The sequence below is a fragment of the Misgurnus anguillicaudatus genome, chromosome 7 (genome assembly GCF_027580225.2).
Source record: "Misgurnus anguillicaudatus chromosome 7, ASM2758022v2, whole genome shotgun sequence".
NCBI lineage: Eukaryota > Metazoa > Chordata > Actinopteri > Cypriniformes > Cobitidae > Misgurnus > Misgurnus anguillicaudatus.
Window position 1 is genome coordinate 29,443,150 of NC_073343.2, and position 14,178 is coordinate 29,457,327.

The following is a 14,178-nucleotide window of genomic DNA, read 5'->3' on the forward strand; positions in this document are numbered from 1 at the left end:
CTGTAAAATTAATTTGGTTGTATATTATAAACTACTGAGAAGTCACACTCTGGATTTTTCTCAAATCAGTTCAGATCTCCTCAACAATACACCATCGGTTTGCATCACTGGTCTGAAACGTTTTCATTTGTATGTTAAGTTAATATTTTCACATGAGAGGGCATGATGGCGAAACGTGCAGCAGGCCAAAAAAATTTACAGACGTGTACTTGCTTTGGCTGGGAGATTTCGCACCACGACATAATGGATTATGTTCAAATATTTCAAACACGCATGCACACACAAATCATCCTCCCCAAAAGCCCCATACCGCCTCAATGTAAATAAATAAATAAAAGCTTGAATTTACATTTGATGTATGATAGCTATTAACTTCTACCTCTAAATCATTTTAATGAGATAAATATAGAATGGTGTCCAACCTGTTCAGCTATAATCTCATTTCAGACGACAGTACTAGAAGGCAGAAAGGAAAGTTGCCTTTAGCTTTTTACATTACGATGTGTATTTTCACTATACAGGTTGTCATTGGTGACAAATGGGCCTGCTTGCAGGGACTTTCAGACCATAAATTACAGATAATAATTTGGGTACTTATGAAATAACCTAATGGAGGGTCTTTAACCATGCCTAGCATCGTAAGCCTGAGGACATTAAATGCAAAAATCTGCCACACTTGAAAGTTTCCTCTTTTCTGTAATAGTGGGTCAAAAGAACCAGTATATGAAATATTTTATTTGTCATCTATTGAAATTACAGCCATTTCTTTTTCCAAACCACTGATTTATAAGGAACTGGGGTGGGGTAATTGATAATCCAAATATTTGAGATGTTACTAATGGCCATAATGGAAAAAATATCCAGTTAACACAGTAAATAAGTCTGTTATTTTGTAATAAATCTGTAATGTATTTTTGATGAAACTACCAGACACCCTGTGGTGAGATTCACTAAAACTAGAAAATAAGAAGCATCTTTGTAAGGATTAGTGACAGTCTATTTCCGTCATTTTGCAGGCACTTCTTAAGACTTAAAGTGGGTTTGAAGCCCAAGGCTTTACCACGCATGGATGGGTTTTATCCTAATCAACATGGCAAATTTTCTGTTAGGTGATGTTGGTTAGTAAAGCTGTAACCGTAAAGGCTCAAAAATACGTTTTGCTCAATAACAAATTTATGTGCATGATGTACCATGAGCAATAGCAATACCTTCCAGCTTTGGAGTAATGTGAATCGGTGGCAATAATTAACCCCATAAAACCCATCATTACCCATTAAGACTAAATGGTTGCCAGAACATACAAAATAAAAAGTACAGATTTTAAAGAGACACTCCACTTTTTTTGAAAATATACTCATTTTCCAGCTCCCATAGAGTTAAACATTAGATTTTTACCGTTTTGGAATCCATTCAGCTGATTCAGTGGTCTGGCGGTACCACTTTTAGCATAGCTTAGCATAATCCATTGAATCTGATTAGACCACTAGCATCACGCTAAAAATTAACCAAAAAGTTTCAATATTTTTCCTATTTAAAACTTGACTCTTCTGTAGTTACAACGTGCACTAAGACCGACAGAAAATTAAAGTTGCGATTTTCTAGGCAGATATGGCTAGGAACTATACTCTCATTTTGGCGTAATAATCAAGGACTTTGTTGCCGTAACATTGCTGCAGGAGGCGCAATGATATTATGCAGCAGCTGAAAATAGTCCTCTGCTATTGAAAGTTACTAAGGGGACTATTTTCGGCTGCTGCGTAATATCACTGCGCCTCCATGTTACAGCAGATTATTACGCCAGAATGAGAGTATAGTTCCTAGCCATATCTGCTTATAAAATCGCAACTTTTAATTTTTAAAGTCGGTCTTAGTACACACGATGTAACTACAGAAGAGTCAAGTTTTAAATAGGAAAAATATTGAAACTCTTTGGTTATTTTTAGCGTGATGCTAACGGTCTAATCAGATTCAATGGATTGTGCTAAGCTATGCTAAAAGTGGCACTGCTAGACCACTGAATCAGCTGAATGGATTCCAAAACGATAAAAATCAAATGTTTAACACTAGAGGAGCTGGAAAATGAGTATATTTTCAAAAAAAGTGGAGTGTCCCTTTAAGTCTGAATCAATACATTACACAATTAGACACTAAAGTGTTGCTGGAGTCGTGGCCTTGGGTGGGAGACAGCACGTCTCTCAGAGCGAGCGAGAGAGAGATAGAAAACTCATTTGAAGTTTGTCTACATCATCATGTATGAAGGTTATCACAGATCATCATCCATATAAACCAGCAATCTTTAATTCATGAACTACCTTCAGAATATCAGGTCATGGAGAATGCTTACGTAATGGAAATGATTATAATGTACTTACCTGATTCATTATTTTCTAGCCTCGTCAGGTATCATTCGCTATTAGTATACAGCTAGTCAAAAGATACAAAATTAGTCAATAAACATGGTGATGACGTTCTTTCCCAACTCATGATTAGGACGAGTGAGCTTGGATGATTGCACATTCAGATGGGAGCGAGTTTACATAAAATTATAAAAGAACTTAGCTGTGCAGAATCTGCTTTTTCTAACATTTCATTTCTTATTACATACTTTTTATATTGTGAAACGTGTAGCACATATAATTACATCAGCTTTAAAAATTTCATTTCTTTTCAAGTTTTACTGTGCTTGCTCAGTCTTATGTGTAACAAAGTTATTGAACAATACCACTGTAATGTAACTGTCTGAAATGCATTGTTTGAAATGTACAACTTCATTAAATTTCCAACTGAGAAAAAAACACACGCAATAACTAACTCGGCGATTGTGATTTGATTCATTTACAAATAAAAGACTTGAAGCATAGGCAAAACAGGATGGCCAGTTTGGGAATTCTTAGGAAAACCGATTTAAAAGTAATAACATTAATTTATATTTGAGTTCTGTCTGGTCTCTGTCTGTTCCAATTTACAAGATTGAGATTGAAAATTTGCCAGATGTTTTGCTTGCCTTGTAATTTTTACGGAAAATGCAGTAAAAACCCTTTTTTGGTTAACCCTGCACTGTAAAAAATTCTGTAGAAATTACAGTATTAATGGGTATTTAGCTGCCAGTAACTTACTGTAGATTTGACATTTATGTTATTTACTGGCTACAGTTTGTTTAAAGTTAAATGAACATGAAACATTTTCAGTCTTTATCTTCAACAGTAAGTTACTGGCAACCAGCTGCATAATTACAGCTAATTTTTTACAGTGTGACACTGTTAAAAATGGTAATAAATTTAACACTGTCTAATTTTACGGTAAAATAAAGTTAAATGTACAGTTGTTGAAAGTAAGAGTTGTGAATTACCCAATATTTTACAGTGAAAATCTAGTATATTCAATAGGATTATACGTGCACTTTTACAGTAAAATATTCAAATTATGATATTAGGATTGATCTATGGAAAGGTCACTTGTGATAAACTTTAATTCAACATGTGGCCGTCTATTTGACTACCTGTGTTATGGTGGTAAGCTGTATGTTATTAAGTACAAAACAGATTTGGGTGATTCTCACAAAACCATTGAAACACCACGGCACTTATGATTTTAGCTTTAAAATGTGTAATATAGTAACATTAAAAAGCATCAGAATTAACACAATACTGTGTTCTACCTTGCACAATGTGTGATTTCAACATAAGAATTTATAATTGTAAATTTTATCTCATTTTCTGCTGAAATTCTCATTACCGCAATGTGTCCGGCTGTGTTTGAACATGCGTTATGTTGTAATTTAATCAAATTAACACAAAAATATTAAGAAAAAAAATAAATGGATGTTTTGCTAGACTACTTTAGATGACAGAAAAAATATTTACTGAATATTCATGTATAATAATAATGAAGAAAAATTAGGAAAATGATGTGTCCATGCCTGATGTTCTCATCCTCCGCAACACTTTTTGAGAACAGTTTAAGCACACATACAGAATTTTAATAAAGTTTGATTTTGAGTGACCAAGCACATGGACCAGTTACTTCAAGATGGCTACCAGGTAAGATAATTTCTTTACAGTTAATTTGAAATATTGTCTTGTCAGAATGCTTACACAACATTTTGATTATCATTACCACAACAGATGCTTATTAAATGTTCATTTAATTAATAGAAGCATAATACTTTGATTTTAAATGCATGTGCAGAATCTCCAAATTATGTTCTTTCAGGTTTGTCATGTCATTTTGAAAATATGTCAGTGTTGATGTTTTCTGACTGTTGCGGTAATGAGATTTTTTAGGACTAATTTTTTTAAATTATGTTTTACAAAAAGTGTTAAATGATAAGTAAACGTTTTTAAATTAATGTTTCCATTTACTCCAGATTTTGTTTTTCAATGTCTGGTGGAAAAAAAGTAAATTTAAGCAATTTTTACATTTTCATGCTTGACATTTTTAAAACCAAGTTTTCGTGAGAATCACCCATTTAGACATATCAGTTAATAAATTGTAAAGTATACAGAACTCTGTTGTAAAAAATACAGTAAATAATTGCGAATGAGAAGAATGTGTAAAAATAAAAGGTTTTAACAGCAAAGTTGGGGATGGATTTTTTTTAAAGGTAAAACAGATTTTTTACAGTGTATCACTGCTGTATTTATGCAGCTGGTTGCCAGTAACTTACTGTAGAAGATAAAGTCTGAAAATGTTTCATGTTCATTTAACTTTGAACAAACTGTTGCCAGTAAATAACATACATGTAAAATCTACAGTAAGATACCGGCAGCTAGTTGCCAGTAATACCCAGTAATACTGTAATTTGTTTACAGTGTAGTCATGTTTTGTGTACAGTTTATAAGATATAAAGCAACTGAATTAAATGTCAAATAAATTATCAAATGAGAAAATTGGCACACATACCATGAAAGCCTTTTATTGAACCGAGATGTAAAATATTTCTTTTTTCTTTACATAAAGAGCTTTTCTGTAGTTTATTGACTGTGATTTTAATAAAATTGAGAAAAACAACTTATTGTGTGTTGAAAGTACCGTGTTGTTGTATTTTATATCAATATTATTTCACGTTGTGCTTCTTTTTCTGAATATTCATCATTGTGAAACCTTTTCCATAAACCTCCCTAAGTGTATTTGCATATAATCTCATATATTTGATATAACCTTATAATAAGTTCAAATTATGCCATAATATAATAATGCAAAGGGATCTGGTAAATTAATGTTTTAAGACAAAAACAAACATTTCCATCAATGTAAATCCTCATCGGAAATGAAAATAATGTATGATAAAAGTGATTTTACAATACATTTCCAAAAACCAGCTGAATAAGGTAACAGATGGTCTCAGGTAGTTCAGAGTTTGTAAGAGTTTTTTTGTTTGTTGTAAAAGAGCAGTCATTTCCATTCGAGTAATAAAATATCATTTGTTGTATGAATCCAAGCGAATGGATCCAGATCTTCAAGGCTGAACGTCTTTCATCAGTCTTTTGAAGTTTCATCTCAGTCCTTGAGTCTTCAGGATGTTGGAAAAATGTATTTTTTTCAGCGGCACACATCTCATCAGTTTGAAGGAGGATTTCACAGTGACCCTCCTGGCTGTTTTTCACCTGGTGATAATAGCTCCCAGATGTTATTCTGATGAATCAATGGTGCTTTAAGTTCAGACCATCTTTATATCACGTGGAGCAGATGCGATGTATACTTTAAAAGTGGTGGATGTCAAAAAATAACTCATCACTGTCAACAGTACATCTAAAACTCAAGACATCAGCGATGAAACATTTGGCTGTCGCATGGCACTGCGGTCACCCGTCTCTCAAACTTGGGTCTTTGTATTTCACCTTTTCATCTCACCCTACCATATATATTATATCTCATGTACATATATAATGCTATATATATATATATATAAATATAGCATATACTGTATATAGCACACATATATGTGACCCTACCATAAAATCCTCCTATATAATGTAAAGAACATAATATAACCTTGATATTTTTAATATTGATGGAGTAAGGTCATGTCAAATCAAACTTTGATGCTCCTAATCTCATCATTAGATGATGAGACTTCCGCCTGGATTTCACAGAGAGGGTCGGATATATAATATGTTATAACTGTGCCAAAAGAAAATGCTATAAATGATAGCAGAAACAGTTTGACTCTGAATGAATTTTCTGAAGGCACTTGATTTCATTACAGACAGCGAGAGTCCGAAGGTGACCGGACTTGTAAGAGGACGGCTATCTTTTTACGCACCTACAGAAAACAACGGCATGATCTTAGTCGGACACAGTTGGGAACTGAGCGAACCACACTTGCGCCAAGTACTTTCTGATGTTTACAATTGTCTACACCTGTTATCTTTCCCTTTCCTCTACCTTTATTTAGTGGAACGAAAGGTCAACTCAGGTAGAAAGAGAGAAAGAAAGAGAGAGAGACGATCATTGTGTCAAATGACCACCAGCAGTTAAAATGGTGCCTAATACAAAAAAAATACATGAATTGTCAAGCTTATGTGAAACTCATCGGACTTCAATATCTGTTTAAACACAAAGGACATGTACATATGAACGTTCAAGATCAAGATCAAACCTCCACACACCATTAAAACATAACACATTTGTGGAGCCCCGATCTTAACATCAAATCGATAACCTTACAGTACAGGGAACTACAAAAGCGGCGTGACTTTATTTGACACATCTCTATTTTTAGACATACACCTAGAGTGTAAGAAGTAAATGGAAAGTAAAAGAAATCAATATCAATTTTTTCGAACGATCATTCAGTGTTTGCCGGTAACATACTTTTTCTTTCAGTCGTACCAGGCCGACATGTGATGAAATATGGCGTAACAGGGTCTCTGATGACAGCGGCGGACATATAACAAAGCAAAAACATGTAATAATGGAAATACATGTTATGTCTTTGTGCTTTGAAAGATTCCCCTATGAAGTCTCTCTTGTAAGCCATCCTGCTGTAGGAATCCAGGTCCACCTGTTGTCTTCTCAATAACACTGACATCTGTAATAGACTTTCCTGTAGTGGAAATCGCTGCGCTACTTTTAGAGAACGACATATATCCTCTCTCGCTTCCTTTTCATTCACACTGATCTCAAACCTTTGTGTAGACGGGATGAATCTTTGGTTGTTGTATTCAGGCAGTCCGAGTCAGCCGAAATTTCTATGAATGCCGAATCTGGGTTCCACCTTCGTGTGATGAGGTCACCTCCGGAGGCCGATCAAGATCAAAAGTAGCGTCAGACAAAGCTGCCATATATGCACTGCGGTGGGAGAGGCCAGGGATCTTATATCTATAGAAATAAAGAAAATATACCATATATGCATTTGGCAGACACACACAATTTTTGTTCGATTTGGTTTAACTTAAGATTCGAACCCTTGCCATTGCTGTGCTCTACCAGTTGTGCAACAGGAACATGTAAGTAATTATTAAGTCATTTAAGTCATTTAATGAGATTTGTCTTTATCTCTATAACATATCGGCCTTTTTTGGAACGTGCTGTGTCAAAAATCCAGACAAAAAACGATTCTAATTGAAAAATGAAAATGATTCAATTACATAAATGTTTTTATAGTTTATAATTAATTTAAACCAACTGCGTTTCTTGATCCAATCATAAAATGAAGAACTAGGTTTATTCGATTTCGAAGACAATTAACTCTCAAAGACCCCTTGTAGTCAATCATTTTATTGCTTAAAACTCATCTTTTAGCATTAAAATAGTATTTATAAAAATGTTTTTGAAAAAAATTATCATACTTTAAAATAGCTTGAATGTTACTCTACACACTTACTTTAGTAAACGCGGATCTATGAATATGTAAATTAGTCCCTGCATCTACTTAATCATAGAGCTTGGACCATAGATATACATGTACATAGATTCTGCATTCGCAGGTTCCAGATGTCTAGCTTATGGCAGTGCTTCCCAAACAGTGGGCCGTCGCGGTAAAGAAGGGAGGCTAGGCGAAGGCTAAATCAAATTATTAAAATAATTAAAATATTCTAAATTTGTTTTTTTCCCATTATAGTGAGGTGAGATACTACGGAGCCCCTGAAGGGGATATGTAGCAAAAATTAAATAAAGTTTAGTTTTGCATGCGCATGTAAACTATCACATGCTCACGTGAAACTATCGTGTGCGCATGTGAAACTATCGAGTTTAGTTTCGCTGGCTCACATGAAACTTTCGCATGCTCACGTGAAACTTTCGCGTGCACATATGAAGGTATATTATCCACACATGTGTATCAGTAAATTTGAAGTCACAGGGGAAGAGTTGCAAACTTGTAGATTTTTTTCTTTCCCTCAAATACAACACAACAGAAACTTTTGTGTGCACACGTGAAACTTTTCACGTTCGCGCACGATAGTTTCACGTGAGCACGCAAAATGTATGTAGTGTTATGGATTTAAATATATTTGTAAAGAATGTTTACATCATCTTTCACCAGAATATAAAAATATTTCTCATAATTTTTAAAATATTTCTTGTAGTTCTCATAATTCACATGATATTCTGAAAAACTGGTTAATAAATGTTGATAATTTTGTGCAAAGAGACAATCCGCTTTATTAAATATATGTAATATAGAAATGGGGAGGTCCTGGTTTGTGGGGCTTTTACTATGTTTTTGGAGGGCTTACCACTTACCACAAGTGTGGGAAACTCTGGCTTATACATTGCATGCATTGTGAACTGCAATTTTATGAAAAATACTGATGTTGAATGACGAATTTGCACATGGTTTGTCGTAGCCTCTTATGAAACGGCTGAAATTCCACAAGGGGGCGTATTTGTTCCTCAGACGTTGCACAATAAACGTGACATCCGAATATATTCATTATAAATCGTTAATGAAAAGTGAGATTCGAACGAATGTCCGTTAGTGAACTAATTGTATACACTATTTATATCGCAATTCAGTCAGAAACGTCAAGATTGTGAGATTAACAAATCGTTTTGGATTAAAAGACTTGGATATTCCATTTCCTTGGACTTTTGGGGATTTATGAACAATTTGTTTTGGACAATTTCACCGAAGCGAATAAAGGGAAGATTTTGAAGGTAAGTAAATATCCTAAATCGGCGCCGCCCGGTTCAGGTAACTAACAACTAGATTACAGTTTTATGACTGCTAAAAATCATATTATGCTTTGTGTGTGCGCTTAATGAAATCCCGAAAGTCCAAGCTTTACAATGATGTGCCGCATGACCGTATATTTTGAAGATTTCATGCTTCTCAGTTACAATGACGTAATGCAGCCTCACGTGCAAGGGAGGGGGTGTACCGTGTACGGCAGAGTGTTCCTTATCAGGTTAAAGCACATATTAAAAACACCACATAGACATGAACACAACAATACTTGATTTTTAACACTTAATGCTCTAAAAACAAGAAGCTATACATTTAAAATGCTAAATGTTTAATATACTCACTACTGCTGGGTGGAGGGTCTCGGCATTCCCCTTCCTCTATGATCACATCATCTATGGCAATATCCCCTTCAATACCAGAACCCCGAATACCCTCCAAAATAATCTACACAAACAGGCAGGAAAAAATAATTATACATCATTACAAAACTCAAAAAACGTATATTTTGCAAAGCTAAAACATCAAAATGATCGTCAAAGTCGTTACCTTTATAAAGAAGAAAAATGAATGGGATGAAGAACTCTGGCATTCTCTAACCTGAAAAGACGATGTTGGATGGATGTTAACTCTGGCCTGCCTCCAACGATCTCCTTGGTTTCCACTCAAAGTCCACACAGAGACATCTGGACCCGTCTGACTCTTCTGCCTCAAATACACGTTTAACGTTCCTTGAAAAAAGCAATGTGGCCAGTTAAATACACACTGTACTGTACTGAACCTTTCCTCTGTGTTACATAGCAACCGCAAGGCTCGATGACCTTGAATAGACTTTCTCTAGAAAAATTAATGATAAAGGGATCATGAACAAAATCACTGCTGTTGTTTCATATTTTTAAAATGGGCTCTAATATAAGCTAATGATATAAAATGGTTTCTTAACAGTTAGAAATTGAGTTGAGTGATATGCTTAATTTTCCTGTAAATGAAAGCCAATGAAACAGAAAATACAGAGACAATGCTAACATATAAAGAGCTCAAATGCAAAAGTCGCTAAATGTCACCTCTATCAAAAATAAGATAATAATATTAACTGAATGCTTTAGGCATCTATTATATGTTCATTAAAGCGTAACTAAACCCCTGGTCAGAGCCTGACTCCACCCACTGGCAATATTTGAAAAATGCAAGAAAAGTGGGCAGACCCCAACGGAGATAGAGGGGACGAACTAAGCTCGTACCAAGTGTGTGGAGAGATCGTAACAAGGGCGTGGTGAGCTTGAACCTGCTTACGTCACAAGTTATTTTTTGGACCCAACATCCAAAAGGAAAATTCAACTGCAGTAGCCACCGTTTAACCTGAAGAGGGCAGCACTCAGACGTTTTTACACCATATGTTGTAGTATTGAAACACTTTGGGCCCTATCTTGCAACCAGCGCAATTGACTTTGTCAGTGACGCATGTATCATTTCGTATTTTGCACTGGCGCACAGCGGGTTTTTCCCTCCACAGACGCACGTCGGGAAACTAGGGAATGAACTTGCGCTCCCTGGGCGGTTCAGCGCAAAAAAGGAGGCGTGCTCCGGCGCAAACCATCTCTTATGCTATTTTGCAGTTTCAAAAAACAATTGCGCTACTAACAAAAAAAAACTAGGCTAAAGTCAGTGGCGCGTGGTTCATTATGCTATTTTTAGGGCGCATGCTTGACCATAATGTATAGCGTGCACAACGCGCATTGCTTATCTAATCTACACAGATGCAACAGTTATTTTTGCAAATCATTAATTGTTACAATAAAAAATATTAATACATGAGATAAGGGAAATCATTGTGGTGAGCATTGTGGTGATAGTTTTTATTTATTTTGTGTGGCAGCGTTTAACAATTATCATGCAAATAACGATTAAAATATTTTCATAAGTTTGTTGTGTGGCTGTATTACGTTTATTTTATCTAAATAACAATTAAACTGTTTTCATAAGAAACCTTCATGTATGTGAACTTGATTTGTAAGTGTACTTTGGGGTTGAACCTTGCTTGCGTTTCTTGTGTCCGATTTCAAAGCCCCCAAACCCTTTCAGGGGTGAGGGTGGACGCAGGGATGTCCTCCTGTGTGCCCGGCGTGCCCGATTTATGCTGGCAAGCTTGGGATCCGCCCGTCTCCTGACATCATGGTAGTGCTTGGCGCAGCTGATGTAGCCCGGGTAGGCTGATGAGACAATTGCGGCTATTTCCTCTCACGCCTGTTTAACCGACGCTGATTTGGGCGGGTTTCTCCTATCCCCATACAAAACAACTTCTCTGTCTTTGACTGCTCTTACAAGAACGTGGGTCTCCTCGGCTGTGAACCGCTCCTGGCATGCGCCTGTCAAATCCGTCATAATAATAGCAACCCGCCATGGAACTTGCGCCCGTGCGTTTAAAGGGAATGTTGGATAGCGTTCTGATTGTTTTATTTGACGTTACGCCCAAACCACACCTATGAATAATGAACCTACTTCAGACCAACCCCTTATTGATTTGCGCCCGGCGCAAGACTTATTTCTCCCGCCGGGAAAATAGCAACAGCGCCCAAGATCCGCCCACAAAGTCACTTGCGCTTCGCGCTTCGAACTTGCGTTTCAGATCGTTAAAATAGGGCCCTTTATATCCAAATGTCAAAAAACTGACTAAAATCAATAAACAGCACTAATAAAGCATCATTCTTACAGATCATTAACTAAAAAAAGTTGGTTTAGGGTTTAGTTACTCTTTAAATACTTTCGCTTCAAATTTGCTTAAAGGTGCAGTGTGTAGATTTCAGCACCATCTAGCAGTGAGATTGTGAATTGCAACCAACGGCTCAGTCCACCGTTAACTGAAACGCATAGAGAAGCGATGGTAGCCGCCACAGGACAGACATGTTGTTGTCTAAGACAAAATACAGTAGTGACAAAATGTGCTCTGTTGATCAGTTTGTCCATTTAGGGCTACTGCAGAAACATGGCGGCACAAAATGGCGACTTCCATGTAAGTGGACCTGCAGTATATGTAAATAAAAACGGCTTATTCTAAGGTAAACACATAATAGTTCATTATGTTAGGTCTTTATACACCACTGATAATATATTTATGTATATAATAGTGCATTTCTGTAATTGGATCCTTCTAAAAGTTACACAATGCACCTTTAATACCTATATGAGGCCTTTCAGAAATACCAGTTTGTTAGCAGAATCTGTTTAACGACATCTCAATTTTTCAGCAAAGTCCTCTAAGTGTAAAGAAGAATTTGATGAATACTTACTGAATATATTAGGATATTGACCACATTTTTGATCCTTTATTCAGAAAGGACAGTAAAGAGTGATTGGAGACTTTTTAAGAATTGAAGATTTTAGGGTCACAATGAAGGATGGGCGGGACAAACATATTACAATAACCAACTGGTGCATCTTTCAATGACAAAGCAGAAGTATCATGCAAATCAGCTGGAAAGCACCCACATTTGGCGTCCGCCTGGCGTTTTCAGCAGCGTTTCAGGGTTTAAATGCTTTGGTGTGCATGACCCCTTAGAAGCTTTTGCATCTGAACTCTTCACATGTTTGAAGTGAAAACAGTTATAACTCATTTATTCTGTGCGCAAACCATCTGATAATGAAGTTTATCAGCAGTATTTAGTTGGTTTCGTGATCTCATCATGGTGGACCCCATGAGGGGACCAGCACAGTGTAAATCATAAATCAGTTTTTAATAGGCCACTGATACGACTGCATTCTCCACATTAACATTACAATTATGCATTTGCATACGCTTTTATCTGAAGCGACTTACACTATACATTTGATCAGTATGTGTGTTCTTTATGATCGAACCCATGACCTTTCACGCTGCTAATACCAGTTGAGCATTTCAAAAGTACATTTCAAAATTCATTTCTAAAAAAATAGCACCTGCAATTCAAAAATAAATAAATGCAAAACAGCCCATCTCCATCTGCTTTCTGCCCACTTTAAAGCCACTTGTGCTGGCTTTTGTATCAAAAGAGCAATCTAACCATGTTGTGTCAGTTCTTTGCTGTGCAGCCATACAGAAGATCTTGTTGGGCACATGGGTTTTTAACCTCAGATGCCCAAAGAGCCCACGTGTAAAAAGCCAGGAGAAGCACACCACGGTGAATTGGAATTAGCGCCACACTTTCTATTCGGAAAGCACACGGCTTTGTGAAGCAGAAAATTGCAGTTACAAGCTTGTCTGTGAGGCCGTCTGGGTCATTTCCATCCCAGAGGTGCAACTATATGTCCGGCACAACTGCAGCCAAAGCGGGTATGAAAAGAAACCAAAGAAATGTATTTACAGTGCAAATTGAGTTACAGGTCAAAGTCATTTACAGCACTCATGGTGCATGAGAAACCACCAGTTTTTCCATCACATAGAAAGCCTGACTGCAACAGACAGACTGCAATTATCTGACTTGCATGTATACGCATAAGAACAATATATTTATCCAACTGACAATAACACCGGTAATTTGCCGGTAACTGAGCTCCATCTTCTTGGAAGTTTCATGGTCATTAAAATAAAATCTATAGGCATCTTTCCCAGATGTGAACTAAAAGCTTCTCGCTCTGGCTCGGTTTAAAATTAGGCCTTGATAGTAACAGGTCAAATCCAATGAGGACTGAGGCATTTTGCATATTATATTGGAGCCAAAATTTGGTTAAAATGATTATAATACCTACTGTATCTTCCACAATTTTTACCTGAATTAAACTCTTATCCCTAGAGAGTTTTATACACAACAATAATCAATAGTCCCTTTCACACATACAGTCTTTACTGGCAATTTACTGGTAAATTGCAGTTAACATGTCATGTGTGAACAGAACCTTTCCGGTAAATCAGTGCTCCCAATTTACCAGTAAGACAGGTTGTAAGATTAACGGTAATTTGCCGGTAAGCGCTGTGTGTGAACCAAAAATATAGCATTACCGGCATTTAGATGACGTCAGACCGCGCTGACAGATCGGGCGGGCCAATCAGAAAGTTTTTTATACAGGTGACGCGG

At 36.4% G+C, this 14,178-nt stretch overlaps 1 protein-coding gene across 1 annotated transcript in view; it reads right to left on the minus strand.

The window, feature by feature from the left end:
- Window positions 1-4,899: 4,899 nt before the first annotated feature.
- The window catches only part of mdga2a (MAM domain containing glycosylphosphatidylinositol anchor 2a), a 232,707-nt gene continuing 223,428 nt past the window's right edge, over window positions 4,900-14,178 (minus strand). The window contains exons 15-17 of the mRNA XM_055171404.2: window positions 9,731-9,861; window positions 9,475-9,577; window positions 4,900-7,323 (exon numbers count right to left, since the gene is read on the minus strand). Of these exons, the coding sequence (XP_055027379.1) occupies window positions 7,235-7,323; window positions 9,475-9,577; window positions 9,731-9,861 (323 nt within the window). The 3' untranslated portion in view covers window positions 4,900-7,234. The remainder of the gene's footprint in view (window positions 7,324-9,474; window positions 9,578-9,730; window positions 9,862-14,178) is intronic.